The sequence below is a fragment of the Ammospiza caudacuta genome, chromosome 25 (assembly GCF_027887145.1).
Source record: "Ammospiza caudacuta isolate bAmmCau1 chromosome 25, bAmmCau1.pri, whole genome shotgun sequence".
In the NCBI taxonomy this organism is placed as follows: Eukaryota; Metazoa; Chordata; class Aves; order Passeriformes; family Passerellidae; genus Ammospiza; species Ammospiza caudacuta.
The window spans coordinates 7,789,500-7,814,273 of NC_080617.1; the positions used below are offsets into that span (position 1 = coordinate 7,789,500).

Below are 24,774 nucleotides of genomic sequence, written 5' to 3' on the forward strand. Positions count from 1 at the left end.
CTCTGCGCCTCCGCCGCTCGCCGCCTGCGGAAAGCAAAGAAAGACACAGCGCAGCAGAGCCCTGGCTTGCCGCTGCCTCCCCCCTTCCTCCTCCTCCTCCTCCTCCTCCTCCCTCCTCCTCCTCCTCCTCCTCCACCACCACCTCCTCCCTCTCTCTTGCCTTCTGCCGCTCCCGGCTTTGTGGGGGCTGGGATAAAAGGGGGGGAGCAGAGCCGGCGGCCAGGCGCGCCCAGCCCCTCGCTCCTCTCTCGGTGCGCGGCGGGGACCGCGGCTCCGCTCCGCTCCGCTGTCAGCGGCACGGCCAGCATCCGGCACCCCGGGGAGCCGTGCAGCACCGCCGGGGCATGCCGGGCCTTGTAGTCCTTCCTTTCCCCCCCTCTTTTTTTCCCCTCCTTCCTTCCCCCCCCCTTTTTCTCCTCCCAGTCGCTGCGAGGCGCGCAGGGAGGGGCGCAGACGGGCGCGCGGCCGCCGAGCGCCGCCCTGGGAGGGGGCTCCTCACAGACAGGGGACACTTTGGGGGGGACACCCGGGGCACGGTACCCCCCCCGGGCTGCCCCCGCTCGCCGCGGTCCCGCCGGGATGCGCGGGGCGTTGCTGCCCTCTCCCGGGGTGCGCCCGCACTGCGCGCCCCCTCCTCGGGGAGGCAGGGTTTGGGCACACACACAGGGCTCTCTGCAGCCCCCTCCCCACAAACTGGGGTGCACGGGTTCGTGGCTGTCTGCAGGGCAGCCCCCCTGCGCCCTCGCGCACCCCATGGAGCTGAGTGTGCCCAGTGTGCCCATGGAACTGAGTGTGCCCATGGAACTGAGTGTGCCCATGGAACCTGATGTGCCCATGCAGCCCAGTGTGCCCAGTGTGCCCGTGGAACTGAGTGTGCCCGTGGAGCAGAATGTGCCCAGTGTGCCCATGGAACTGTGTGTGCCCATGGAAGTGAGTGTGCCCAGTGTGCCCACGGAGCTCAGTGTGCCCAGTGTGCCCGTGGAGCCCAGTGTGCCCATTGAGCCAACCACATCCGTTTTTCCTTTTCCCCCGCCTCCCCAACTTTTAACTCTTTTTTATTTTCTTTTTTTTTTTTTTTTTATCAAAAGCTCTCTCTGAGTCCTAGCAATATCCCTGCTGTTTGAAAATACCCTGCTCCTCCAGTTTTTTGTGTCCCCTCTTGGCCATGTGATAAAGGGAGTGCCAGGTGGAAAGGTGGTGAGCAAGGCCCCTTGGGACAGGGGTGACAGAGCAGGGATCTGCCTCCCAACTTTCCGAGCACCCCATAACCTCCCTCCCCACAGCTCCACGGAGCATCTCCCCAGCACCAAGTCCCGTCGCTGTTAATGTTCCCGGAGCTGGGTAGATACAATACAATTAAAGTAGATAATACCAGCGATGTTTGTTATGACATCGTGGTTTTGTGAGTGACGAGTGAAGGGTTAACTCCAGGGAATTGGGAATATTGCTTGGCTGCTAATAACACGTGAGTCATCGATGGAATAAGGCATGGGTGCAGGGAGAGACACAGCACCTGGCTTTACAGCAGCCCTTTGCCTCGCCAGTGTGGGGCACGCTGGGGTTTCACGCGTGTTTTTGGATCAACAGGCAGCGAGGAGGGAATCTGAGCTCCAGACACGCTGCTCACCCCAGCTTCACTGCTAAACTGGGATGAGCTGGTGAGCTTGAGATCTGTCCTCCAGCTGGGACCTACTGCAACTGGAAAGGTGCAGCTGCATCCCCTCGGTGCACCCCAGCAGGATCAGCGGGGCCGGGTTTGGGGCCGGCCGGGCTCTGCACACCAGGGCAGGCATGGGGAGCAGGCTGCACTGCTCCTGGGAGCCGAGCAGAGTGCAGGCCTGGGCTCCAGCCCGGTCAGCAGAGGAATCTGCACACGCAGACAGGATCGCTGCAATTGCTGGTGGCTGAGTGAGCAACTTTGCAGGCTTCCTCGTCCCCTCGCCCTGAATGTCAGCTTTGAATTTTCTTGCTATTTTTAGGGATGGTTCAAAAAAAAAAAAAAACCACCGAGGAGTATCCCCTCCCTTCTGGCTTTGCAGGGCTCTGTGCCCCATGAATATTGCAAGGCTGTGGATTACTGTACCTGTGCAGGGATGGGGGGAGAGGGACAGAGGGACAGGGCAGGGAAGAGAGAGAGGTCGTGCAAAACCCATGACATTGCAAGCAGAATGGGTTAGAATGTAAAAGATTTATTAATTTAATCCAAAGCATTAAAAGGTCATGTATTAATCAAAGAGATGCTTAAAACTGTCAAAGTCCTTTGTCAGGTTTGAAGTGCATCTCTATAGTTATCATAAAATATATATACCGGTCTGGCACGGAGCCCCGGGCAGGGCTGGAGGAGGATGAGGATTTGAGTGGGGGGCTTTGCAGTGGGAAGGACCCCCCCAAACTGGCCCTGCCAGGCTCCCGTGGGTGCCCAGCACCCCACACTGGGCTGGGTGGGTCACCCTGCTCGTGCCCAGGCCTGGTTTGATCCCTGCTCGTGCCCTGTGTGGTTTGGGGGTGTTTGGGGTCTGGGTTTGGGGCAGAGGTGGGTTGGCAGCGGGGTCCCCCACTCGTCCCCGTAGGCGCAGGCGGCTCCAGCCGCGGCAGCGGGCACCGGGCGGGCGAGCGGTGCCCGTGCCACCCGTGCCACCCGCGGGGCCCAGCCCTGCCGGGATTTCCCTTCAGCCGGGGCGGGGGCGGCGCGGGCGGGTCCCCGGGGCCGCCCGGGTCAGGGGCGCGCTCCCCGCCGGTGCTGTGTCAGCAGCGTTGGCGTGGGCTAACGCTACCATCTAGCGGCTGCTCTGCCGCCGCCGGCCCGGCCCGGCCCGGCCCCCGCACCGCCCCCGAGCCGCCCCCGAGCCGGGCCGGGCCGAGCTGCCCGGGTCTGGCCCCGAGGCCGAGCCTGGCCGGGTCACCCCCAGAGGCACAGCCCGGGCTGGGAGCAGGGGGGCAGGAGGCTCTGGGGGGCTGTGGGGAGAGCTGGGGCAGGGGATGGAGAGCGAGGAGACGGGGGAAGGGTTTGATGCTGTGCTGGGATACAGGAGCTGCCCTTGTGGGGAGCGCTGTCCAGAGACCCTGATGGGGTCTGGGGTGGGGGTCCTGACCTTCCAAGGTCTGTGAGAGTTGTGGCCAGCCAGGTTTTGTCTCCATGAAGGTAACTGCGGCAGAAAAGCCCAATTGGTGCCTGAATTCCAGCACCAGGCTGCCTGGAGCAGCAGCAAAGCCTTTCCCAGTTCCTCCCAATAAAACCGTTTCCGAGCAGCCCTGAGGCCAGCAGAGCAAGGCTCCACTGTGCCCCTCCCCATCTCCCGTGTTTGCTCTGTTACCCGACCATTCCCACGCCCAGGAAACCTCCATCCCAAGTCCACAGACTGCTGTCACAGATGCTGCTGTTGTCAGTGCACAGGTCTTCCCAATTATCTGTTGTTTTTCCGTGGAGAAAGGTGTCCCCTCACAGTGACTGCTGCTGAGCTGCTGGGTGACTGCAGATAAGTCCATCTGTGCCTCAGTTTCCCCTCTGAGGGGACAGTGCCTGCAGGCCTGGGCTGGCAGGCTCAAGCCTGGTCAAGCCTAAACCCACATTTTTGGCCATTTTCCACTGTTGTCTGGCCACTGCTGCCGTGGAGACGTGGCTCTGCTCCACGGCCCAGGGCTCTGTGGGCTCTGCCAGTCCCTGGGGGCTGGGGGCACAGGGCTGAGCCCCCGCCCTGCTGTGGGTGGGGATGGTCCTTGGGGGTCCCAGGTGTCCCTAGCTGCACCCAGGGGCACAGAGGGAGGGTGGCACTGCTGTCCGTGCCAGGCTCTGCAGCGCCAGCCATCTGCAGCATCCCCACACTGTGCCCTGGCACCAGGGGGGCTCGCTGCCTCCAGACCCCCCCGTGCTAGCAGAGCAGCCAGGCACAGCCGGGCCACCTGGGCCGGGCAGGTGTGCGGGCAGGAACGGGGCAAGGGGGTGGGCACCGTGGGGAGGAGGGTCCCGCAGCACCGGGGGGACCTGGGGGCGCTGGAGGGACCCGCGGGTGCAGGGCAGGGCCGGGGAATGGGGCTGGGCTGCTCTCTGCCCCTCTGGAGCTGTGCAGGGACCGGCCAGCCGGGAGGGGAGGGGGCCAGAGGGCAGCCCCAGCTCTGAGCTGGGCTCTGCCCCTCCAGCCCTTTGGCTGAGAGGGTATTTTCATGGGGGCACTGGCAATGTGCCATTGTCAAACCATGACAAGCCCCCAGCTCTGAGCTGTGCTCTGCTCTTCCCCTCCAGCCCCCAGCAAGCTCTGTAGCAAACCAAGCCTGCAGCACCTTCGGAGGGGTCCTGGCCTCCCTGCCCACCTGCCCATGGCTGCTGGCCGCAGGGTGGGCCCTGCTGGGAGCCACAGGAGCTCTGTGAAGGGCGACCCCGCGCTGTGCCCACCCACAGCTGCCCCTCCACCCCGATCAATACTGCTCAGCATTAACATAAAATCGATGCCCCTCCCTGCCCAGCCTGTGGTCACCCTGCAGCAAAATCCTCTAAGCCCCTCACCCTCCTGCTGGGGGAGGAGGAGGATGAGAGGATGGGGACCAGGACGGGGGTCCCCCCTTCAGCCCCCTCACACAGGCACCTGCAATCTCGGGCCCCACATCCCCGAGGGCTTTCACAGCAATGACAGCAAATGGGGACACGCTCTGGTGACATGGCCGTGGTGGCACAGGGGTTACTGTGACAAATCCACCTGGCTCCTGACCCATTCCTGCTGCTGGCACTGCTGGGGACAAGGGGCTTGGCTGGGACATGGGAGGGTGGCATCACTTCAGGTTGGGCTGGACGGAGAATGGTGGGATCAGCGTGAGCAGGCAGGAATGGGCAGGAGCAGGGATGGAGCTGGGGCTGGGGCTGCTGGTGCCAGCCAGGCCTCTCCTGTCCCTGCCACGCCATCTGCCCTGTCCCCCAGCCCCGGGCAGCCTGCCACCCTCCTGGCTGGGCCTGGCCCTACCCCAGGGCTGGGGCAGCAGGGGCACGTCCAGCCCTGCTCCTCTCCACCACCATGTGCATCAAACGCCCTTGTAGGAGGTGTGAAGATGCCTGGCAGTACCCAGGGATGGTGGCATGCCCCGAGACTCCTGGTATGTCCCCAGACCCCTCAGCATATCCCCACAGCCTCTGGTAGGTCCCCAGACCCCTCAGCATATCCCCACAGCCCCTGCTATGTCCCCAAACCCTGCCCCCCTCCCCATATGCATTTTCCCCATAGCCTGAGCCCCCTGGCTGGGGTGGGGGCCAGTCCCTCCTCCCCATCGGTGCTGAGGGATTCATTACCGGCACAGCTGGGCCCTGCTGGGGAGGCCAAGCTGCAAGGAAAATTAACCCCTTCCTCCCCAGGCTGCCAGCACAGGAGCCCTCCCTGCCACAGCTGGCAGGAGGGACAGTCCCCTCCTGCATGGGGGCAGCTTTGCAAACCCCAATGCTTCCCAACCCAGCTCTCCAGGCTTTTATTCACAAGGGAAGCTGGTGTGTCCCCTCCCCACATGGCCCTTGGGGCAGGGGGATTTCTCTGCTCCCCCCTTGGAGGAGCCCCCCAGACCTGTGCCCTGGGGCTGGAGGGGGCAAGGGGGCATCCCTCAGTCCTGGCTTGGCTCCTGGGAGCCCCCCTGCCCCCGGGATGGGTGTCCCCACCCCAAACCCTGTAACTCAGCGTTGCCCCCAGCTCTGAGCACCCCCAGGGCTTTTGCCCTCCTGGGGCAGGGGCAGAAGGACCCGGGCTGCCCCCAGTTTGTTAGAAAGGTTTTATTTCTCTGTATTTACAGACTTCATTAAAAAAAATAAACAACAAATCCCTGCCCTTCCTTCTCCCCATGGCACTGCCCACCCACAGCCATGCCCGGGGGGTGGGGGGCGTTACTGGCCATGGGGCACAGGACTCCAAACGGGGGTGCGTGGAGGGGCAGCGGGCAGGGGGGTACCCTCCATTCACACCGACACCCCCCGGAGCCCGCGATTCCTGCTGCAGAGGGCAGAGCCGAGCTGGGGCTGCCCCATGCCGTACCCTCGTCTGCCCCACGGGGCAGGAGGAGCAGCCCCCGGGGCAGAGCTGCCCGCCGCCTGCTGGGCCCCCCAGCACTCCCCGTGTCCCCCCGGCCCCAGGGCAGGCACGGTGGGCCTTTGGCTTCCAGGACGTGGCTCTACCACAAAGCAGAGAGATAAGGGGGGGGACAAGGGGGTCCGCCGAGCACTGGGAGACCTTGGGGGGGGTCGATGGCTGCTTGGGGGAGGCGTATAAAATCTCATAAATTAAAGGAGACACCGGGGAGGGAGGGCTGAGATGACCTCCCACAGGTCGGTGCCGGGACTTTGGGGGGCTGAACCCCCCCAGCTGTGCTCCCAGAAGAGATTGGGCTGGCAGGGGGAGCTCCCCCCTTGCCCTCTGCTACTCTGTGGGTCTGGGGGTGTCCGGGGGGTTCACAGGGCTCCCCACAGTCCCCCCTGCAGCCAAAGCCCTCCTCAGGTTCCAAGCTGGGTGTGAAGGCAGTAAAGGGACTGGGGTAGGGGGGCTGGGGCACACAGGTTTGTCTTCTCTCTGAGTCCGGCATCCTTGTGCAAAGCCCTGTGCCCGCCCTGAGCGCAGACAAAGGAAGCAACCACCTCTAAAGAAATAAAGATTCCCCCAAAGCCACCCCGGAGGCTCCCGGCAGCGCCAGCAGCGGGTCACTGGTTGTCCCCGGGCTGGTACTGGGGCTCGGTGGCTGTGAAATAGTCCTCGAGGAAGGACTGGAGGTACTCGAAGGTGGGGCGCTCCTCGGGCTCCCTCCGCCAGCACTGCACCATCAGCTCGTGCAGGGAAGGGGGGCAGCTCCCCGGGCACTGCATGCGGTACCCCCGCTCCACCTGCTCCAGCACCTCGCGGTTGTTCATCCCTGCGGGACAAGGACCCTGTGCTCAGGGACAGCACCACCTCGGACACGCCAGAACTGAGGGGGAAACTGAGGCACACAGCGGCACTGTCCTGGGGTTTGGGTGGGAGCCCAGTTCAGCACTGGTCCCTCTGAGGGGGAAACTGAGGCATGGGAGGAGCCTTGCTGAGGAGGTCAGCCCCTGTGTGTGCCCTGCCCGGCCCACCCCGGGGGTGCACCTGCCCCAGGGGCCGTACCTGGATAGGGCACGCGGCCTTTGGTCACCAGCTCCGTCAGGAGGATGCCAAAGGACCAGACATCCGACTTGATGGTGAACCTGCCAAAAAGCGCAGCCTCCGGAGCCGTCCACTTGATGGGGAACTTGGCACCTGCAATGGGACACAGGTGAGCCATGGCTGGGCTGCACCGGCACCCAGAGCACCCTGCACCTGGTGCACTCACCTCTGGGGACAGCCCACACCTGGACATCCCACACCAGAGGTGCCATCGCCTGAACTGCCCCTGATGAGAGTGTCCTGCCCCCGGGGTACCCTGAATGTGGGGCACCCTGCTCTAGGGGCACCCCCTGCCTGGGGCAGCTCCCACATGGGACACCCAGCACCCAAGGCACTGGGGATACCCTGCCCCTGGGGTTCCCATCACCTGGGACATCCACCATCCAAAATACCCACACCCTGGGCACCTTGTCCCTGGGGGTACCCATTCCCTGGGGCACCCATTCCCTGGGGCACCCATACCCTGGGGTGACCCAAGGCATCCATCACCTCAAATACCCATAAATTTGGGGTGTCCATCACCCCATTCCCTGACACACCATAACTTGGGGCATCCAAGCCCCGGTCACCCAGCCCTGGGAGGGCCATCTCCAGGCTAGGGGACACAGCAGGGGACACTGCGGGTGCTCCCACCCTGCCGAGCCGTGTACTCATCGTCCTCGATGAGGCGCGCGAGGCCGAAGTCAGCGATCTTGCAGACGAGGTTGTCTCCCACCAGGATGTTGGCAGCACGCAGGTCCCGGTGGATGTAGTTCATGCGCTCGATGTACGCCATGCCCGCCGCAATCTGGGGGGCACGGAGCGCTGGAGACCCCCAGGACACCCCAGGGCGCCCCCCACCCTGCAGCAGCCCCCGTACCTGGGCAGCCATGTCCAATCTGATTGGGCACCTGCCCCAATCTGGGGGTACAGAGCAGTGGAGACCCCAGCACAGCCCGGGGCGCCCCCCACCCTGCACCAGGCCCTGTACCTGGGCAGCCATGTCCACCAGCTGGGGCAGCTTCAGGTAGCGCCCGTCCCCGTCCTTGAGGAAATCCAACAGGCTGCCTGCAGGCAGAAGGAGTCTGTCAAAGACCCCCAGACCCACGGGTGCCCTCCCTGTGAGCCCTCCAGGCAGTGCCCCCGCTGACCCTGGCTCATGAACTCGGTGACGATGTAGATGGGCTCCTCTGACACCACGGCATAGAGCTGCACCAGCTTGTCGTGCCGCAGCCGCTTCATGATCTGGGCCTCCTCCAGGAAGGCCTCGGGGGACATGGTCCCTGGCTTCAGCGTCTTCACTGCCACCTTGGTGGTGCCATTCCACGTCCCTGCATTGGGGACGCAGAGTCACCGTGAGCCCAGGGGACAGCCAGCCCAGGACAGAGGGCTGTGTGATGGAGAGCTGTGTGCGTGCATGCCTGTGTGAGTGGATGGATGGATGGATGGATGGATGGATGGATGGATGGATGGATGGATGGATGGATGGATGATGGATGGATGGATAAGGAATCAGGGCAGGGCAAGGCAGGGATCCCTGGGCAGGGATTGTGATCCCACTGCATCCCACCCAGGACAAGGAGTTCCCCTCACCCCCGTACCAACCTCACCCCATTCCCAAACCCTTCGTGGATTCTGTGCCAGTTTCAATCTCCCCCACACAAGCAGGTACCTCCTGGCACCTGTGGTGCTCCCAGCCAGGACAGAAGGAAGCTTCTCCTGCCCGCTGTGCTCCCCAGCCCTGGCCGGCCGGGCCAGCCTTACCCATCCACACGTCTCCGAAACATCCCATGCCAAGTTTCCTGTCCAGGGTGACGGATTCCCGAGCTATCTCCCAGGCGTCCTTAGCTAATCCCAGGGTCTGGGGCTTCACGGCAGGGCACGGGTGGGTGAGCAGATGGCACAACCCGTCATTGTACTCTGCAGGGGATGGGGGGCAGGCAGGAAAGAGGAGGGAGGGGATGTGATGGGATGAAGGCAGCATGCATGAGTGGAGGAAGCAGATGATGCCGGAGGAAGAGGATGACGAAGGTGGGACCCCCTGGCCTGGTGCTGTGGTCCCATCTGCAGTGAGGGTCTGCTTGCCCATGCAGAGGTGGCATGGGGCATCCTGGGGGACCCATGTGAACCCAGAGCAGGACATGGGATAATTCCTCATGCCAGCAAATCGGTGTCTCTCAGCCTGTCCTGGCAGGCACGAGCTTTTCCCAGTGGGGTGCCAGGCCTGGGGGTACCCCCACGTCCCCCCTGCCTCTTGCCTGGCTTGCCCACCAGGCCCTACCCATCCAGACTTCCCCGAACTGCCCATTCCCCAGCTTCTTGAGGAGCTGGAGGGACTCGCGGGGGATCTCCCACACGTCTTTGGTTTTGACTGAGAGGTCGGCCAGTTTGGGGGTTCCCTTGTGGCACGGCACAGCCAGGCGGCAGCACAGCCCAGCCGCCCGCTCTGCAGCACGGGAGCAGGGAGGGGACAGGAGTCAGAGTGGGCACGGAGCCCCCACCCTCTGCTCCCCTCCCACCGCCCCAGACATCACCGAGGCTCCTGTGTCACCCACTCACCCCCAGCACAGAAATGCACCCCCTCCACCTGCCCCAGGGACAGCTCTGCACCCCCTCGGCTGGGCTGGACCCCCAGTCCCCCCAGCTGCACCCGGGGTCATGCCCACCCACCAGAGACAACGGGAACTCCCTGCACCCTGGGCATGGAAAAGGGACCCCCTAATGCCACCAACATAACAGGGACACTCAGGGACCCCCTAACGCCACCAACATAACAGCCCCCTCCTTCCCCAGCTCAACCCCCTCAGCCCCATCTCTTACCAAAGGGTCTTCTGAGCTTTCCCTACCCCTCCTATTGCCCCACTTGTGCCCCTCACCCCACCCTACCTATATAATGCTGGACCAGCTGCTGGACGGTGCTGAACTGGGCACGGGTGGTGATGTAGTACCCCCCACTGTCCAGCTTCCGAATCTTATAGTGCTTGACGTGGTCTCCCTTGGCCTCATCCCAGTCCCGGATGGAGAGGGAGTAGGCACCTGCATGGGACACGGGTCAGGGAGGGACGTGGGGCACAGCCCCCGGTGCCCCCAGCCCTGCCCCTGTACCTTTGGTGGTCTCACTCTCCCGGATGAGGAAGGTGCCCCTGGAGTTGCCGTGGCACAGGAGCTGCCGCTCCGCGTCCTTGCGCCCGATCTTCCCAAAGTACCACCTGCCACAGTGAGGGGGCTTAGCGCCAGGAGGGGATCACGGAACCCCCGTGCCAGCACTGAGCACTGCCGGGGCTCACAGGGACACCTGGGCCCGGGGCAGGTGGGGTTGGGGTGTGTCTCCCTCCCTTGTCCCCACTACTCACTCCTCCGCCTGGATGGAGTCCACAGGGGCCACGTAGTTGCTGGGGATGTAGCCCGTGGCTCCCGAGCTCAGCGACCTGGCCTCCCACCAGTCCCCCTCCCTGGGCAGGGAAACAGGAGAACGTGGAGGAGGAGGGACAGACAGACAGACAGACAGACAGACCCGCCACCGTGTGCATCCCCACCCTGCACGCAGCACCCCGGACCCTGCTCTCCCCCACCCATCTCTGCTGAGAGCACCCAGCTCACGGCCCTGGCCCTGGCGCTGAGTGATGGAGTCCAGACACAGCTTGGGTCCCCAGCCTGGCTCCTGGGGGGCTACCCGAGGCACCAAGGCCCCTCCCCGGGGTGGCAGGGGGGTGCTGGGGTGGCAGGAGGTGCGGGGGGCTCACGTGTTGTTGATGATGTGGAATTTCTCCCCTTTCTGGAATGTCAAGTCATCCTCCGTCCTGGCCTCGTAGTCGTACAGGGCGATGAAGAGTGTCACCCCGCCGCCTGCGGCACACGGAGGGGACGGCGGTGACCCCGGGCAAGGCAGGACACCCCTGCCTGCCTCCCTCCCTGCCTCCCTCCCTGCCTGCCTCCCGCCCCTCGCCGCCCCTCGCCGCCCCTCGCCGCCCCTCGCCGCCCGCTGACCTGAGAGCGCCCCGCTCCGCGCCTGCAGCCCGCCGCAGGGGAAGGCCCCGGGCTCCGCAAAGGACGGGCCCGAGGGCAGCGCCGGCCCCTGGAAGTTGTTGAAGTCGGGGATGCGGGTGAAGATGGCCCCCGGCTGCGTGGGGTCGGGGTCGTACTGGGAGGCAGGGGGCTGCAGGGAGCCCCCCTCGCCCCCCGCCTGCCCCTTGCCAGCCCCCCTCTCTTTGCAGGGCACGCAGCCCATCCTGGGCACCGCCTGTGGGACAGAGGGTCCGTGAGCCCCGCGCCCCCCTGGCAGGGGCACACACGGGGCCAGTGCACACATGGAGAGGCCCTGGGGCACCCTGCCACCCCCCAGCTCGCACACTGGACAGCAGGGGGACACGGGGTCCCCGTGGGCCAGTGGCACTGCTGCAGGAGGGCTGTGCTGCCCGGGGGACCCCACGATGGTGGGTCCCCCGGCACCCGTGGGTGCTCCACGGCGGCCCCACTCACTGCGACGGCTCCTCTGGTCACTCCAGCTGCTCCATGGCACTCCAGGGAGGAGAAGAGTCGCCTGTGGACACCAGGGAGGGCATCAGGTGGGGGCAACACCCTTGCCGGGGTTCAAACACCCTTGCCACGGGCTGTAACACCCCTCCATGGGATAAAATCCCCCTGTACAGGCTGCAACACCTCTGCATGGGCTGAAGCACCTCTTCCAGGGCTGCTGCACCCCTGCACATGCTGAAACACTTCTACCAAGGGCTAAAATACCCCTGAATAGATTGAAACACCCCATGACAGGATGCAACACCCCTGCTATGGGCTACAACACCTCTACACGGAGTGCAACACCAACGGCACGGGCTGCAACACCCCTTGCATGGCTGTAACACCCCTGCCTGAGTTACCACACCCTGCACAGACCAAAGCACCGTGCACAGGCTGTGATACCCCTGCACGAGCCACAACACCCCTGCATGGGCTACAACAGCCCTTCACAGGCTGCAACCCCCCTGCATGAGCTAAAATGATCTGCATGATCTGCAACACCCCCACAAAGCTGCAGCATTCCTCCGAGGGCTGCAACACCCCGGTGTGGGCTGAAGCCACATCCTCCAGTGGGTTTTTCTCTCACTGCGTCCTCACCACACTGCTCACGTCCTTTCAGGCCATGTGTGTCCCAAGGCTGAAGGGGAGCCAGACCCCAAAGCGTCCCCATCCCCACAGCCTCTGCTTGGTGGGTGTGGGTGCTTTGGGGAGTGAGGTCCCCGCTCACATCGCTGTGGTCAGCACAGGCTCTTCCGGCCACATGTGGGGAGAGACAAGGTGTCACAGAGGAGGAGGAGGGGGAAATCAGACCTCTCCTGTCATGGCTGTATGGAGACGTCCAACCCCAGCCCTGTTATTGCCCTGGCTGCTGGACAACCACCCACACCAGTCTGCAGCATGGCTCTGTCTCCAGCTGAGAGCAGAGGCAAGCAGCAGGAAGGTGTCCTGCCCTCTGCACTCCAGGAGCAGGAGGAGACAAAGGTTTGGGGTGGATGAGATGTTTCAGGCAGGTTTTTCCAGTCATGGTTATTGATTCCCTTTCTTCTCTCTCAGTAGGGGTGGAAAGAGCCCAGCTCTCCCCTTCCATCTCTGCTTTCCACACTGGTGGTGTGGCAAGGCTGCAGCCGTTGCCAACAGGGCAGAGTTGCCAAATCTGAGGAAACTCGGCTGGTTGGGGGTTTTATTCCTGATAATTAGTGGCTATTTAAACTGATGAGCAACCCTGGCTCTCACAACCCTGTCCCCCCTGGGTGGGAATCATCTCCTCTACACATTCAGAAACTTGCCATTTTGCAGAATTTCAGCGCTGACCAAGCAGTGGAGCTGCCACAGGTGCCAGCAGGGACAGGGATGGCAAGGAGCACCTTCCAGTCAAGTGGAACCCCCTGTGCCCCATGGAGAGTTTAGGTGATGTGCAGCAGCATGGCACCCAGGCTTCCCCTTCCCTGCACACCCAAGAGCCCCCGAGCTCACCCCGGGGTGGCTCCATCCCCTCGCTGCCCACGGGGAGGGGACGCAGCTGGTGCCGTGTCCGATGGCTGCACGGCGGTGTCTGGCTCCGGCTCTCCCCAAAAGGAGCTGCTGGAGCTGGGGAGCAGATGGCAGCTGAGCCCTTCCCGAGCTGCCAGGTCCTGCCCGCGCTGAGCCCCGGCCAATTCCTCACCCCTGTCCCGCCGGGCAGGGCTGGGCACGGAGCAGCCACAGCCCCGGCTGCCCCTCCATCTGTTCCCCGGGCCCCTGGGACACCGGGCAGCTCAGCCCCATCCCCAGCTGCTAGGCAGGGCACAATGTCCCTTGCGCACCCCATTGTCACCCCACATATACCCAGAGTGCTGAGGTACCCCTGGGGTCACCTCCCTGCCCTGCACCATGGGGTAAGTCAGGCTCTGGGGGGATGCAGCCACATGGAGCCATGTGGGGTGCTGGGAATGCCACACCCCGTGCCGTGGGGACAGCCATGGTGGCATTTGCTGGCCTGAGGGGCCCACGGCGCCCTGGGCAGGAGGTGGCTGCCAGAGGAACTCACGCAGCAGCCAGGCAGTGGGAAGAGGAAGCAGCAGGAGCACGGTGTGGGCTGGGGGGAGGAAGAGGATGGTGCTGTGGCCAGCAAGGGCCCACAGGACGGGCAGGACCTGGTGCCCTGGGGATGGTGACAGCCGGGAGGGTCAGGCAGGGAGGACAGCAGGGCTGCAGCCCCCTGGCTGTCCTGGATCCCTCCGTGCCTTGTCCCACACTGACACCCTGCATTGCTCCGTGCAGACCCGGCTCCTGCTCCCTGGGAAGAGGAACCGAGAGGGCTGCACAGCCCAGCCTGGTGCCACCGAGGTTCCTCTGTCCCCCTGTGGCTCTGGAGCTCCCTGGGCCCAGCAGGAAAATCTGGGCATGAGGCAGCTGCAGGGCAGAAGGGGAAGGTGGATCACTGGGACACAGGACCTGGAGCTGTGTCACCGTCCCATGCCCAGGACCCCACAGACCTGAGGACGGGACAGGAGCCCACATCTGCTCCTTGTTCCGGCTCTGTGGCTGGTGGCGGTGTGTCCCTGCCCCTTCCCCACTGCCCCCAGCCCCAAGGCCACCCCGATGATACCTGGAGTGGAGCCCTGCTCCAGCTCCAGCCCTCCCAGTTCACCCAGTGCCTGGTGAGCCCCCTGTGGCTCCCAGTGGGAGCAGGCTCCTCCAGAACAAGGGGTGCACGGAGGGATGGCCCCCATCCCCTGCATGCCCACAAGCAGGGCTATTCCCTGGGATGAAAATTGAAGGACTTGCCATCCCCCAAAGTGATCTTCTGTGCAAGGCCACCTGTCAGCCACAGGGCCCACGGCAGAGGGGTCCCCTGCCCCCCTCCTTGGCTCAAGATGCTCAGTGCAGAGGGAGCCCCCCTTGCCCAGGCTTCCAGCCCCATCGCTGGCTGGGAAAGCAGGATTTCCGCTGGAAGAAGAGCAATTCCCGGATCCAAGGGGCTGCAGGGGCGGAGGGAGGGAGCCGGCCAGGGCTCCAAATACAATGTCCCGGGAGGAGCGGGGTGGGGAGGGAATTGTGCAGGGCAGGAAGCAGAGAGTTCCTGTCCCTCCTTGGGACACACCAAGGATCAGGGACGAAGCAGAGCTGCACGGACCGGGGGGAGCATCCGCCCCGGCCAGGGCCTGAGCCCCTGCAGCTCCCCCAGCCTCAGCCACGAGAGCTCAGCCTGCAATAAAGCGCTGGCTGGGCTGGGAGCCCACGGGCACCTGCGGGGACGGAGGGCACGGGTGTGTGTGTGCGTCCTGTCCCCTCCCCAGCCTGCGGGTCCCGCACGGTGAGGGCTCCATGTGCTCCGCAGGCTCCCCGACGTGGTGTTAACCCCAGTTAGTGCCGGGATGGTGAGCTGGAGCTGGTGGGTGCCCCGGACCTTCACACGCACCCCGCAGCCCCCAGACCTTCACACACTGACCTGCTGCCCTCGGTATGGTGAGCTGGAGCTGGTGGTGCCCCGGACCTTCACACACGCCCCGCAGCCCCCGCTGACCGGCTGTCCCCGGGATGGTGAGGACGGGGGTCTCCTCCCACCCCCGGGCATTCCCAGGGAAGCAGGGAGGGCACAGTGAGAGCAGCCCCCCAGCAGTCCCCACCAGTGTCGCGGGGCTCTGTCCCCCAGCTCAGGGGCCGCCTCCCCCGGGACCCCCGCACACGGAGGGGGCATCTCCCAGCAGCGCAGGGCCAGGGGATTGAGACCCCCGCGCTGTGACAGGGCTGAGCCCCGCACCCTGCCCCTCACAGCGCACACGTACCTCCTGCCGTCAGCGCTCCTGTCCGGCCGGCATGGACCCCTCCCCTCGCACGGGGCTCCCTCCGGGACCACCGGGCAGCCCCGCTCGGGCCGCGCCGGGGCTGCGGGGGCGGCGGCCGTGGGAGAGCGGGAGCGCCCGGCCGAGAGCTTCCCCTGTCTCTGCTCGGCTCTGGCAGCCGAGCAAGAGCTTCCCCTCCCCTCGCCCCCCCTTCCTCCCCGCGCTCGCAGCAATGGTTCATTGTACCAGCCGGCCCCGCCGCTGCGGATCGCCCTCCGGGTCACCCCCGGGCCGCCGCGGGCACCGCAGCCACGGCGGGAACAGCGGCAGGGGCTCTCGGGTCTCCAGCAGCACCGGGAGACACCGGCGGGGATTGCCGGGCTCTGCCTGCGGGGATTCACGGGGGATGTGCGGGTCCAGCCCGTGCCGCGGCGGGGCCGCCCGCACCCGTCCCCAAAACCGGGCACAGCCTCCCCGAGACCCCCGCCCATCCCCAAAACCGGTCACAGACTCCCCGAGACCCCCGAGGGAGCGTTCCCGGCAGGGCACAACAAAGGGACATCAAACTGAGCACAGAGCGCTGTGGCCCTGCAAGGACAGGAGCAAGGAGCCCGTCTGGTGGCAGGACACGCACAGAGCCACCCGTCCTGCTGGCACAGGCTCTCGGGGGCAGTGAGCAGCCCACCATGCCTAGGGAATGGCAGGTAGCTCTGGGTTGTGTTCCAGGGGCGTCCCACACGTCCCCCCAAGATGGGGTGCAGCTCCTATGTGACTCAAGCCAGTCCTGTGTCCATGGATTGCCCCCTAGACATCAAACCCCTCATTTACCCCTTGTCTTCATAAAGTTGCTGGTGGGATGACCCCAGGATTTGGCATCGGTCACACCAAGCCACAAACTTCAGTGAGCTCTGGGATTGGGGTAGACCATGCAGACCTCTGAGTGCCCCTGCACCTCCCCTGAGCCCCTCCCCATCCTGTGTGATGCTCCTGCACCCTGTCAGAGCCTCCCCAGCCCTGCCTGAGCCCCCTGGAGCTGGCTTTGTCCCGGCTCTGCCACACTGTCCTCCCTCACAGCTGGAGTGGGATCCTTCCCATCTCTCCAGAGCCTTCCTCCTCCTCCTCCTGCTCCTTGTCCTGTAGCTAGCCCTCAACTTGTCACCTCCTGACTCATCCTGAGAGGGAAGGAAGCCGGGCTTGGGGGTGCCCCACACATCCATCCCTGCACCCACCCCGAATGCGGCTCGGGGCGCTCTGGGGCTCATCCCGCATCCCCCGCATCCCCCGCGTCCGCGTTGCTCCATCCCCGTCTGCGGGGCCCTGCCGGGACACGCCGAGCCCGGGGTGCCCGTCCCCCGCAGGCACCACCCGGTGCCGGCTCCTTCCCTCCCCGGGGAGGGCCCGGCCGCCGCATTGGCTCCGCGGGTTTCGCTTAAAGCCGCCGGGGAGCCGGGATCGGGATGGGAGCGCTCCGCTGGATCGGGGTCTCTGCCGGGGCTGGCATGGGGGCGCTCCGCTGGCTCCTGCTCTCGGCTCTCTGCATCGCCGTCCGGGGTGAGTGGGACCCCAGCCCGGCGCTGGGGGGGGAGGCGGGGGGACCCCACCAGATCCGCTCCCGCTGCACTGCAGGGCAGGCTGGAGTCTGGGGAAGTGGTTTTACTGCTCGTTGGTTGGGCCCCAAAATTTGCAGTTCCTCCAAGACACAGCTGAGACGGGCGGCAAAGAGGGCAGGTGCCTTGAGGGCTTGGTGGGGCTGGGGGAGTGAAAATAAAACTTATTTAAGGCATTAACCCAAGGGGTTTAACCCAACCAGGCAGGACAGCCAGGTGTGAGGGGACAGAGGTGGCAGGGCGGCCGTGTCCCCGTGGGACCCCCCCTTTCTGGGTGCTGATAAAGCCCAGCAGGGCCGGGAGGCGGCTGCAGCCGCTGCTGCCTGTGGGTGCCCCGGGATGGCGTGTGGTGGGCACCATGGCACAGCCGGGGCTGCAGCCGGGGGTCTGTCCATCCCCGCCTCCCCAGAGCCGGGGGCAGGGCTGCTCCCGGCCCTCCCGGGCGGGGCAGGCGCTGTCTGGGTCCGGGCAGGTGCTGCCGCTCGCTCCCGGCGAGGAGGGAGGGAGGAAGATGCTGAGGGAGGGAAGGGCTCGTTCCCAGCACTTGTGTTGGCGTCGGGTTGCACAAGCCGGGAGCCCGGGGGGAGGCTGGGGAGGTCACTGGAAGACGCCAGGCAGGACCGGTAAGGTCCCTGGCACCCCTCAAACATGCCCTGTGTGGGGGGACAGCTTGGCTGGGTGCCACCGTGGAAATATTCCAGGCCAGGGCCACCAGTGTTGGGGGTGACACTGGGGCGTCACCCCAAGAGTCACGCAGGAGCTGGGGTTCCCTGGGGGTGCAGTAGTGCAGGGCTTGCTGCAGTGGCACGGCAGGCTGTGGCATGGCGCTGACCCTGGAGGGTGTCCGTGCCTCAGTGTCCCTTGGATGTGCCTTTGGATGAGCTCAGGAAGCTCTTTTGGCCAAGGAGGGAAGCCCCAGGCTGCAGAGAAGGGGGGCACTGTCCTGGCAGCCTCCCATCCCCATCTCAGCTGGGGGACACACACAGAGACCCCTCACCCTGCCCTCTCTGCCTTTCAGGACAGGACCATGGGCTCTCCCACCCACCCCCTCAGTTTGGCTCCATCTACCATGTCCGAGGTAAGAGGACCCCACTATCTCCCCATAAGGTGGGGACCCCCAGCCCTGGGGGGGAGCAGAGGATGCTTAGCACGGGTCAGACTTTGGGCAAACCGGGGCAGGCTCCCTCAGCTGGGTGCCCTTCCTGCCCCATCACCCCTGGGGCACTGTCTTGGTCAGCTGTGGGGCTCAGGGAGGGATGCCAGGGTGCTGAGGCTTGGGCTGAGCTGTGTCCTGTGCCGGGGGCTCCTGTGCAGGGGTCATTAAGCTGCCCTACGCCGAGATCGAGGAGCCCTTTGAAGCCTGGTACAACCTGACGGGGAACAAGAGCCGGATCCAGTACTACGGAGGTAGGAGGTGGCACCCAGCTGCGCCCACCCTGCACCAGCAGGGCTCTGTGCCTCAGTTTCCCCTTGCCTGGCACAGGGCAGGTGATAACCTACCAGCTGGCAGCTGTGAAGCCCTATGGGATGAGGTACAAGATCACGCCAGAGACGACCGAGAAGGAGGTGAACACCAGGAAGTGCTTCCAGCTGCCCGGCTCCAAGGAGGACGTGGTCACTGCTCAGAGCGTCTTCCCCAGCATGAGGGGCTTTAAGGTGGGAATCCTCAGAGCCCAGACCTGCCCTGCCTCCCAAAGCATCTCCGGGCTCTGGGACGAGGTGCTGGGAGAGCTCCTCTCTGTCCGAGGCCTGCAGGGTGCTGGGGCTGGCCAGGACCTGTCCCCGCAGCCTGGGGTGCAGGGAGGGTCACTTCCCCACCCGCATCGGGGCCGCACTCCTGGCTCCTTTCCCAGCCCCAGCAGCCGTGTTGGGACGTGTCACATCCCACACAAACGCTGGCATTTCAGCATGGTTTGGGCAAGCCTCTGCACGGCAGCTCAGCTCCTGCTGGCCCCAGCCCGCGTCAGGGCTGGGCACAGCACGTGAGCAGCGGGGACAGCAGCTTGTCGCTGAGCTGGACACATGCCTGCATGGCGAGAGCTTGGAAACACACAGGAAAAACCTGAAATCTCTTCAGGTTTTTGGAGAAATGGTGCAGCCAGACTCCCTGCTGTGGGTGCACAGATTGCTGTGCACAGTGGAGTGTCCCCAGGGCACCGCTGAGCCAGACGGGGGGGTCTGCCCTGTGTTGCACCCCATATCCTTCCCCCAGTTTCCATCCCACGCATGGCTGTGTGCCAATAGCCATGGAGTCACTGGATCCAGCCAGAGAGCACTGGGCTGCGCAAAGGGGCTGGCTGGTGGCCTGGGGGAGGTTGGGGGCCCCTCCCTGAGGCCGTGTCCCCCCAGTTCCTGCGGGAGGAGTACTACGAGGGCCGGTACTGCGCCGTGTGGCAGAACGTCACACGCTGGGCGCAGAAGAAGAACGTCTACACCCTGTGGGTGACCAACTCCAGCTGTGGGGTGGCCCCCGTGCACTATGAGATGCGGGGGTACAACAGCCTGCTGGGCTCCCACTACGACAAGTATGAAATTGCCTACACTGACTTCGACAACAGCTACCCGCCCTCCGTCTTTGACCTCCCCATCAATGGTGAGCCAGGGAGGAGCTCCCCGTCCCGTCTGTGGGGCTTGGGCTGACAGGGCCCTCTCCTTGGTCCCCCTGTCCCATCTGTGGGGCTCGGTTGACAGGGCCCTCTCCTTGGTCCCCCTGTCCCATCTGTGGGGCTCAGGCTGACAGGGCCCTCTCCTTGGTCCCCAGAGACCAAGTGTGGGGTGCTGCCGGGTTCGGTGGCGGAGCACCGTGTGCTGGCAAACCCCATGGAGGACCTGGTGGGCCAGCACCAGCCTTGGGCCCACCGTGTTTTCCACGAGTACCGGCGGCGGCTGGGGCGGCGCTACGGCTCCGCGTGGGAGCTGGAGCACCGGCAGAGCATCTTCGTGCACAACATGAGGTACGGCTGGGGGATAGGGACCCTCTGGGGGTGCTGTCACTCTGAGGGGCGGCGGCAGGCCCAGCTGGCGCTGTCCCCACCGTGTGCAGGTTTGTGCACTCGCGGAACCGCGCCGCGCTCTCCTACTCGCTGTCCCTGAACCACCTGGCCGACCGCACGCCGCAGGAGCTGGCAGCGCTGCGGGGCCGCCGCCGCAGCGGGACCCCCAACCGCGGGCTGCCCTTCCCCACCGAGCTCTACGCCGGCATCATCCTCCCCGAGAGCCTGGACTGGCGCATGTACGGTACGCGTGGGTCAGGGAGCACCAGGGCCACGGAGCCCCCTGCTCCCCATCACTGCACTGAGAGCCTGTGGGACTGGGCTGTCCTTGGGGTGCACCCTGTGAGGCTGGTGAGGCACTGGAGCAGGCTGTGCAGAGAAACCAGGGCTGCCCAAGGCCAGGATGTCGAAGGCCAACCTGGGACAGTGGAAGGTGTCTGTGCCCATGGCAGGGGTGGAACCAGATGCTGTTTGAGGTCCCTTCCAACTGAAACCATTCTGTGTTTCTAAGACTAAAGGCAGCTGGGTCAGCACTTGGCCCTGAATTCACTCTGGTGCCCTAGGGACAGATGTGACATCTGAAGCAACATCTGCCTTCACCCATGTCCCCTTCAGCTGGGAGTGACACCCCCAGAGCTTGCCCCTAGCCAAGGGTGGGGTCCCAGGTTTGCTAGTGCATTTCCTCCCTTCTCAGTCAGCACTGAGATCTGGCTGTGCTGCCTCTGGACCTCAACTCCTGCCTCAGTTTCCCTTCCACCTGCCTCCATCCCTCGGTGCCAACTCAGTTTCTCCTGCCCTGCCCCAGGTGCTGTCACGCCCGTGAAGGATCAGGCTGTCTGTGGGTCGTGCTGGAGCTTTGCCACAACGGGAGCCATGGAAGGAGCCCTCTTCCTCAAGGTGGGAGCGGGGCTGAGCCCCACGGTGTGGGATGGGAGCGGGACTGAGCCCCACGGTGTGGGTTGGGAGCAGAGCTGAGCCCCACGGTGTGGATGGGAGCAGAGCTGAGCCCCACGGTGTGGATGGGAGCCTGCAGGGGGCCTGTCCCCATCCCTGGGCTGTGTCCCCCCTGCAGACCGGCGTGCTGACCCCCCTGTCCCAGCAAGTCCTCATTGACTGCTCCTGGGGCTTTGGGAACTTCGCCTGCGATGGGGGCGAGGAGTGGCGAGCCTACGAGTGGATCAAGAAGCACGGGGGCATTGCCAGCACCGAGTCCTACGGTACCTACAAGGGCCAGGTGAGGAGGCCCTTGTCCCTGGTGGCCTTGCCAGCATCTTGGGGCTTTAAAGCCGTGGTGGGACCCACCTGGATGTGAGTCAGAGCACTACCAGGCTCTTGAGATGAAGATGTCACCTCATCCCCAAGGCACCAGGCTTCTGTGGCTCACAGTACTGTCAAAGCCAAGCCCCAGGGCTCATCCAGGCTGTTTTGTCACCGTGTTCCTCAGTTTCTCTTCTTGCAAAACAGGGACAAGGCTCCTCCACCTGTGCGTGGTGCCATGAGTCACTCCATGCCCCGGGGTACCAGGGACAGAGCAAAGCTGCCTGGGGATGGGGACGTGGCAGCAAGATGCAGGCAACAGCCCTCTGGGGCTTTGGGTGCAGAGCCAGCTCCCCACCCTGTGTCCTTGAGCAACTGGGAAAACAGCACCAGCACCCTGGGCTTGGGAGGACAGCGGGGTCAGAGCCAGGGTGCTCTCGCAGCCCAAATTCCAGATCACTGCCTGCATCCGCAGGGTCAGGCCGGGGGGCAGGGTCCCAGCGAGGGGTCCTGGGGGTCCTGGTGACACCGTGTGTCCCCTGGCTGTGCAGAATGGCCTGTGCCACTACAACCAGTCCGAGATGCTGGCCAAGATCACGGGCTACGTCAACGTCACCTCGGGCAACATCACAGCAGTCAAAGCTGCCATCTACAAGCACGGCCCCGTGGCCGTCAGCATTGACGCCTCGCACAAGAGCTTCTCCTTCTACTCCAACGGCATCTACTACGAGCCCAAGTGCGGTGAGACCGGCAGCACTCGGGCAGGACAGGCCCTGGGTGCCCAGGGAGATGCCACAGCACCTGGGAACCCCTTTTGGTCAAGGGAGGGGTGGAGAGGATGAGCCCTGAAGTCCTCTGTAGTGCTGGGGGTAGCCCTGGGAGCAGGGATGCTGTCTGGACTGGGATTACTGGGCAGGGATCTTGTCCAGGCAGGGATGTCTCCAGAAAGGCATGGTCTCTGTAAAGGGAGTCTCCCTGGATGCTCCCCAGACAGGGGGGCCCTTCAGTGACCCCTCCTGTGTCCTTCCCTGCAGACAACACTCCAGGATCTCTGGACCACGCCGTGCTGGCCGTGGGCTACGGGGTCCTGCAGGGAGAGACCTACTGGCTCATCAAGAACTCCTGGTCCACATACTGGGGCAACGACGGCTACATCCTCATGGCCATGAAGGACAACAACTGTGGGGTGGCCACTGAGGCCACCTACCCCATCCTGGCCTGAGCCACCCCGGCATGCTCAGCGCTCAGCCCTGCACCAGGCCCCTCCGTGGAACCATCAGGGAGCTGGGACTCAGTGGGACAGCCCCATTCAGTGCTGGACGCAGGGCAGGACGGGGGCTCAGCACTGGGCTTGCCAATAAAGACACTGGAAAAATACCGGATGGCTTCTACAGGAGGGATTCAATTGCAGCTGTGCCCCCGTGCCCCAGGGACACAGACCCTGTCCCCAGCCTGGATCCCTCGGTCCTGTGGGAGCCCAGGGGCTCCTGGGGAGGGACAGTCCCACCTGGCAGAGCCAGCTGGCTCTCAGAGCCAGTCCCAGACACCCGGGGCCAGGGGAGCGGCTCTTCCCGCTCCAAGGTGGAGCACAAACAACAACCCCGGGGATTTCTGCTGAGATGAGGAATTCCTGGCGTGGGGGAAGGCTCCTCCACCCCGTGCCCCACTGCCCGAGTGCCTGCTGTGGCTGCGTGGGATCTTTGTCACCGGGGTTTGCCAGTGCCACCAGCCTGGCCCCTTCACGGCTGGGGCTGCTCCCTTTGCACCCTGGCTGTGGCTCAGCTGGGCTCCCGTTCTGGGCTCCAGCCATCCTGGAGAGCAGGATCAGAGCACAGGGATACTGAAACAGGCTGGACAGTTCTCCCTGCCTGATCCTGGTAGTCTCCCACCCTTTTGTGTGTGGGGTGCACAGGGGGTTTTGGGGTGTGGAGGGATAGAATGTAAGAAAATAAAGATGGTGCAGAAGGCAATCTTGCCCCTGAGGAGTTGCAGCTGTACTAACTACCAAGGATTAGGAACAGGCCTGCCCTTAACAGGCCACACCTGTGACTAGTAAGGAAGAGTGCTATAAAGGAGTGGGTTAGCCGGTCCAGAGAGCCGGAGTTCTTGGCTGTGCTGTGAAGCAGGAGTCAGTGCTGCATGGAGCTGCCCACGAGACATTACCGAGAAGCTATGAGAGCTTTTGAAATATGATGGCAATGTTGGGGTGCTCCAGAGCTGTCATGCTCCTTCCATCTGTTCTTGCTCCAGAGCTTCGCCCCAAAACCTCACAGCCATGGAGAAGCCTCACCCCGAGCCGAGGCTCTGGTGCTGTTCTTGGGGTGTCCAGGCCACAGGTCAGCACAGTTCTGAAGGTTCAGTTTGGGGGTTCTGGTGCCATTCTGGTGATGCCCACCCTGGGCAAGGGGCTGGGTTGGCAGCTGCAGTGGGCAGCCCAGCGAGAGCTGCTGGCACTGCCAGGCTCTGCTCCCCAGTTCAAGAGCCCAGGTACAGCAGGCAGCTGGGAAGGGAGCCTTGAAGAAGGGAAATGCCATCCCTGATTTGTAGCTGCATCTGCACAGGCTCTACCTTCCCCCAAATGGGGCTTTGATAGTTGAGAAGGGACGTCCCCATGGCTGCACCCCAATTTTGTACGGCAAACCACAGGCTGCACTCCCCTCCAGGTGACACAGCTGCTCTCATCACTGTGGCAGGTCACCGTATTCCCTTGTTTTCTTTCACTTGCTCACCTGCTTATTTGACAATTTGCTGATTGTTGAAGGGTCTTTAATCATTCCCAGCAGGGAGGTTGGCTGGAATTCGTGTCTGGGAGAGGAATGATCACTGCACAGGAATAATGTGGTTTATGCCGTGGGAGTCCAGGTCTCCAGGCCTTTGATTCTCTTGACTGCAGTCAATAAAACATGCTTTGACTTTCAGGGAACCGTGACTTTCAGGCTCCCCTTGGATAGGTGATGTCCTGAATTTGCTGCTGAACACAGAGCTGCAAGTTTTGTATCCCCAGGAAGCATTTACTGAAATTCTGCATTCATGGCATTAGGCATATCACAGTCCTGAGCGTGGGTAGTTCAGATGGCTGGGAACTTAAAAAACTATCTATTTATTATGTTTGAAAAAGGAAAAAATAAGAAAGTGCATACCTGAAGGGAGGTTTGCTGTTTGCAGAGCCAGATGTAGGTTCTGGCTCCCAGCCCAGCTGAGCTGTGACCTCCAGACTTCCCTGGACACCCAAACCTCAGAGTGGCTCCAAGTTTTGCAGAGCACAGCAAAGCACAGGCACTCTGAACCCTGCTACTCATTGGAAGAAAAGCTCTGCATTTAAGGTTCCCTTTGGGAGAGGCACCTTGCAGGAAACTCCCCAAATGTGATAAATTGGTGGGGAAATATCAACGGAGGTTGATGTTTAATGGAGTGAGCAGTGTTCAGAGTGGGAGCTGAGAGATTGGGACCCACCTTGATGGGAGCCATCTCCCCCTTAGTCTGTGGGGTGGTTTGGGAGCTGCTGAGATGAGCT

At 63.9% G+C, this 24,774-nt stretch overlaps 3 protein-coding genes across 5 annotated transcripts; 2 read left to right on the forward strand and 1 right to left on the reverse strand.

Annotated features, from left to right (window-relative positions):
- Positions 1–344: 344 nt before the first annotated feature.
- Positions 345–2,781, forward strand: LOC131567879 (proapoptotic nucleolar protein 1-like). The gene is made up of 4 exons (XM_058819640.1): positions 345–356; positions 424–648; positions 1,284–1,402; positions 2,571–2,781. The coding sequence occupies exons 1-4, from the start codon at positions 345–347 to the stop codon at positions 2,779–2,781; spliced, it is 567 nt and encodes a 188-aa protein (XP_058675623.1).
- Positions 2,782–5,728: 2,947 nt separating this feature from the next.
- On the reverse strand, positions 5,729–15,567 carry FGR (FGR proto-oncogene, Src family tyrosine kinase). 3 transcript variants are annotated; one of them, XM_058819911.1, is made up of 13 exons: positions 15,407–15,567; positions 11,601–11,661; positions 11,109–11,361; positions 10,865–10,967; positions 10,475–10,573; positions 10,227–10,330; positions 10,008–10,157; positions 9,403–9,567; positions 8,273–8,452; positions 8,113–8,189; positions 7,776–7,929; positions 7,104–7,235; positions 5,729–6,870 (listed from the first exon to the last, which is right to left on the reverse strand). In XM_058819911.1, the coding sequence occupies exons 3-13, from the start codon at positions 11,347–11,349 to the stop codon at positions 6,662–6,664; spliced, it is 1,614 nt and encodes a 537-aa protein (XP_058675894.1). In that variant the 5' UTR covers positions 11,350–11,361; positions 11,601–11,661; positions 15,407–15,567; the 3' UTR covers positions 5,729–6,661. The 3 variants fall into 3 exon arrangements, with proteins under 3 accessions (XP_058675894.1, XP_058675892.1, XP_058675893.1); XM_058819909.1 differs by having other exon boundaries at positions 11,109–11,661; positions 15,407–15,563; XM_058819910.1 differs by lacking the exon at positions 15,407–15,567 and adding an exon at positions 15,070–15,121 and having other exon boundaries at positions 11,109–11,661.
- A 1,262-nt stretch (positions 15,568–16,829) lies between these two features.
- Positions 16,830–22,516, forward strand: LOC131568050 (digestive cysteine proteinase 1-like). Its single transcript, XM_058819912.1, has 11 exons — positions 16,830–16,954; positions 18,029–18,088; positions 18,325–18,417; positions 18,494–18,666; positions 19,360–19,603; positions 19,772–19,964; positions 20,054–20,247; positions 20,809–20,900; positions 21,076–21,237; positions 21,812–22,001; positions 22,295–22,516. Exons 1-11 carry the CDS (start codon positions 16,861–16,863, stop codon positions 22,480–22,482), a joined length of 1,683 nt encoding a protein of 560 aa, XP_058675895.1. The 5' UTR covers positions 16,830–16,860; the 3' UTR covers positions 22,483–22,516.
- The last annotated feature ends 2,258 nt before the right edge of the window (positions 22,517–24,774 follow it).

Coding starts and splice junctions, on each gene's coding strand:
- LOC131568050 (XM_058819912.1), top strand. CDS start 16,861: ATGGGAGCGCTCCGCTGGATCGGGGTCTCTGCCGGGGCTGGCATGGGG. Junction 18,089..18,324: donor CTCCATCTACCATGTCCGAG/GTAAGAGGACCC, acceptor GCTCCTGTGCAG/GGGTCATTAAGCTGCCCTAC. Junction 20,248..20,808: donor CCTGGACTGGCGCATGTACG/GTACGCGTGGGT, acceptor GCCCTGCCCCAG/GTGCTGTCACGCCCGTGAAG.
- FGR (XM_058819909.1), bottom strand. CDS start 11,430: ATGTGTGCACTGGCCCCGTGTGTGCCCCTGCCAGGGGGGCGCGGGGCT. Junction 10,158..10,226: donor GGAGAGTGAGACCACCAAAG/GTACAGGGGCAG, acceptor TGTCCCATGCAG/GTGCCTACTCCCTCTCCATC. Junction 9,568..10,007: donor GCTGGTCCAGCATTATATAG/GTAGGGTGGGGT, acceptor CCCGTGCTGCAG/AGCGGGCGGCTGGGCTGTGC.
- LOC131567879 (XM_058819640.1), top strand. Junction 649..1,283: donor CCCCTCCTCGGGGAGGCAGG/GTTTGGGCACAC, acceptor CCCTCCCCACAG/CTCCACGGAGCATCTCCCCA. Junction 1,403..2,570: donor TGTTATGACATCGTGGTTTT/GTGAGTGACGAG, acceptor TCGTCCCCGTAG/GCGCAGGCGGCTCCAGCCGC.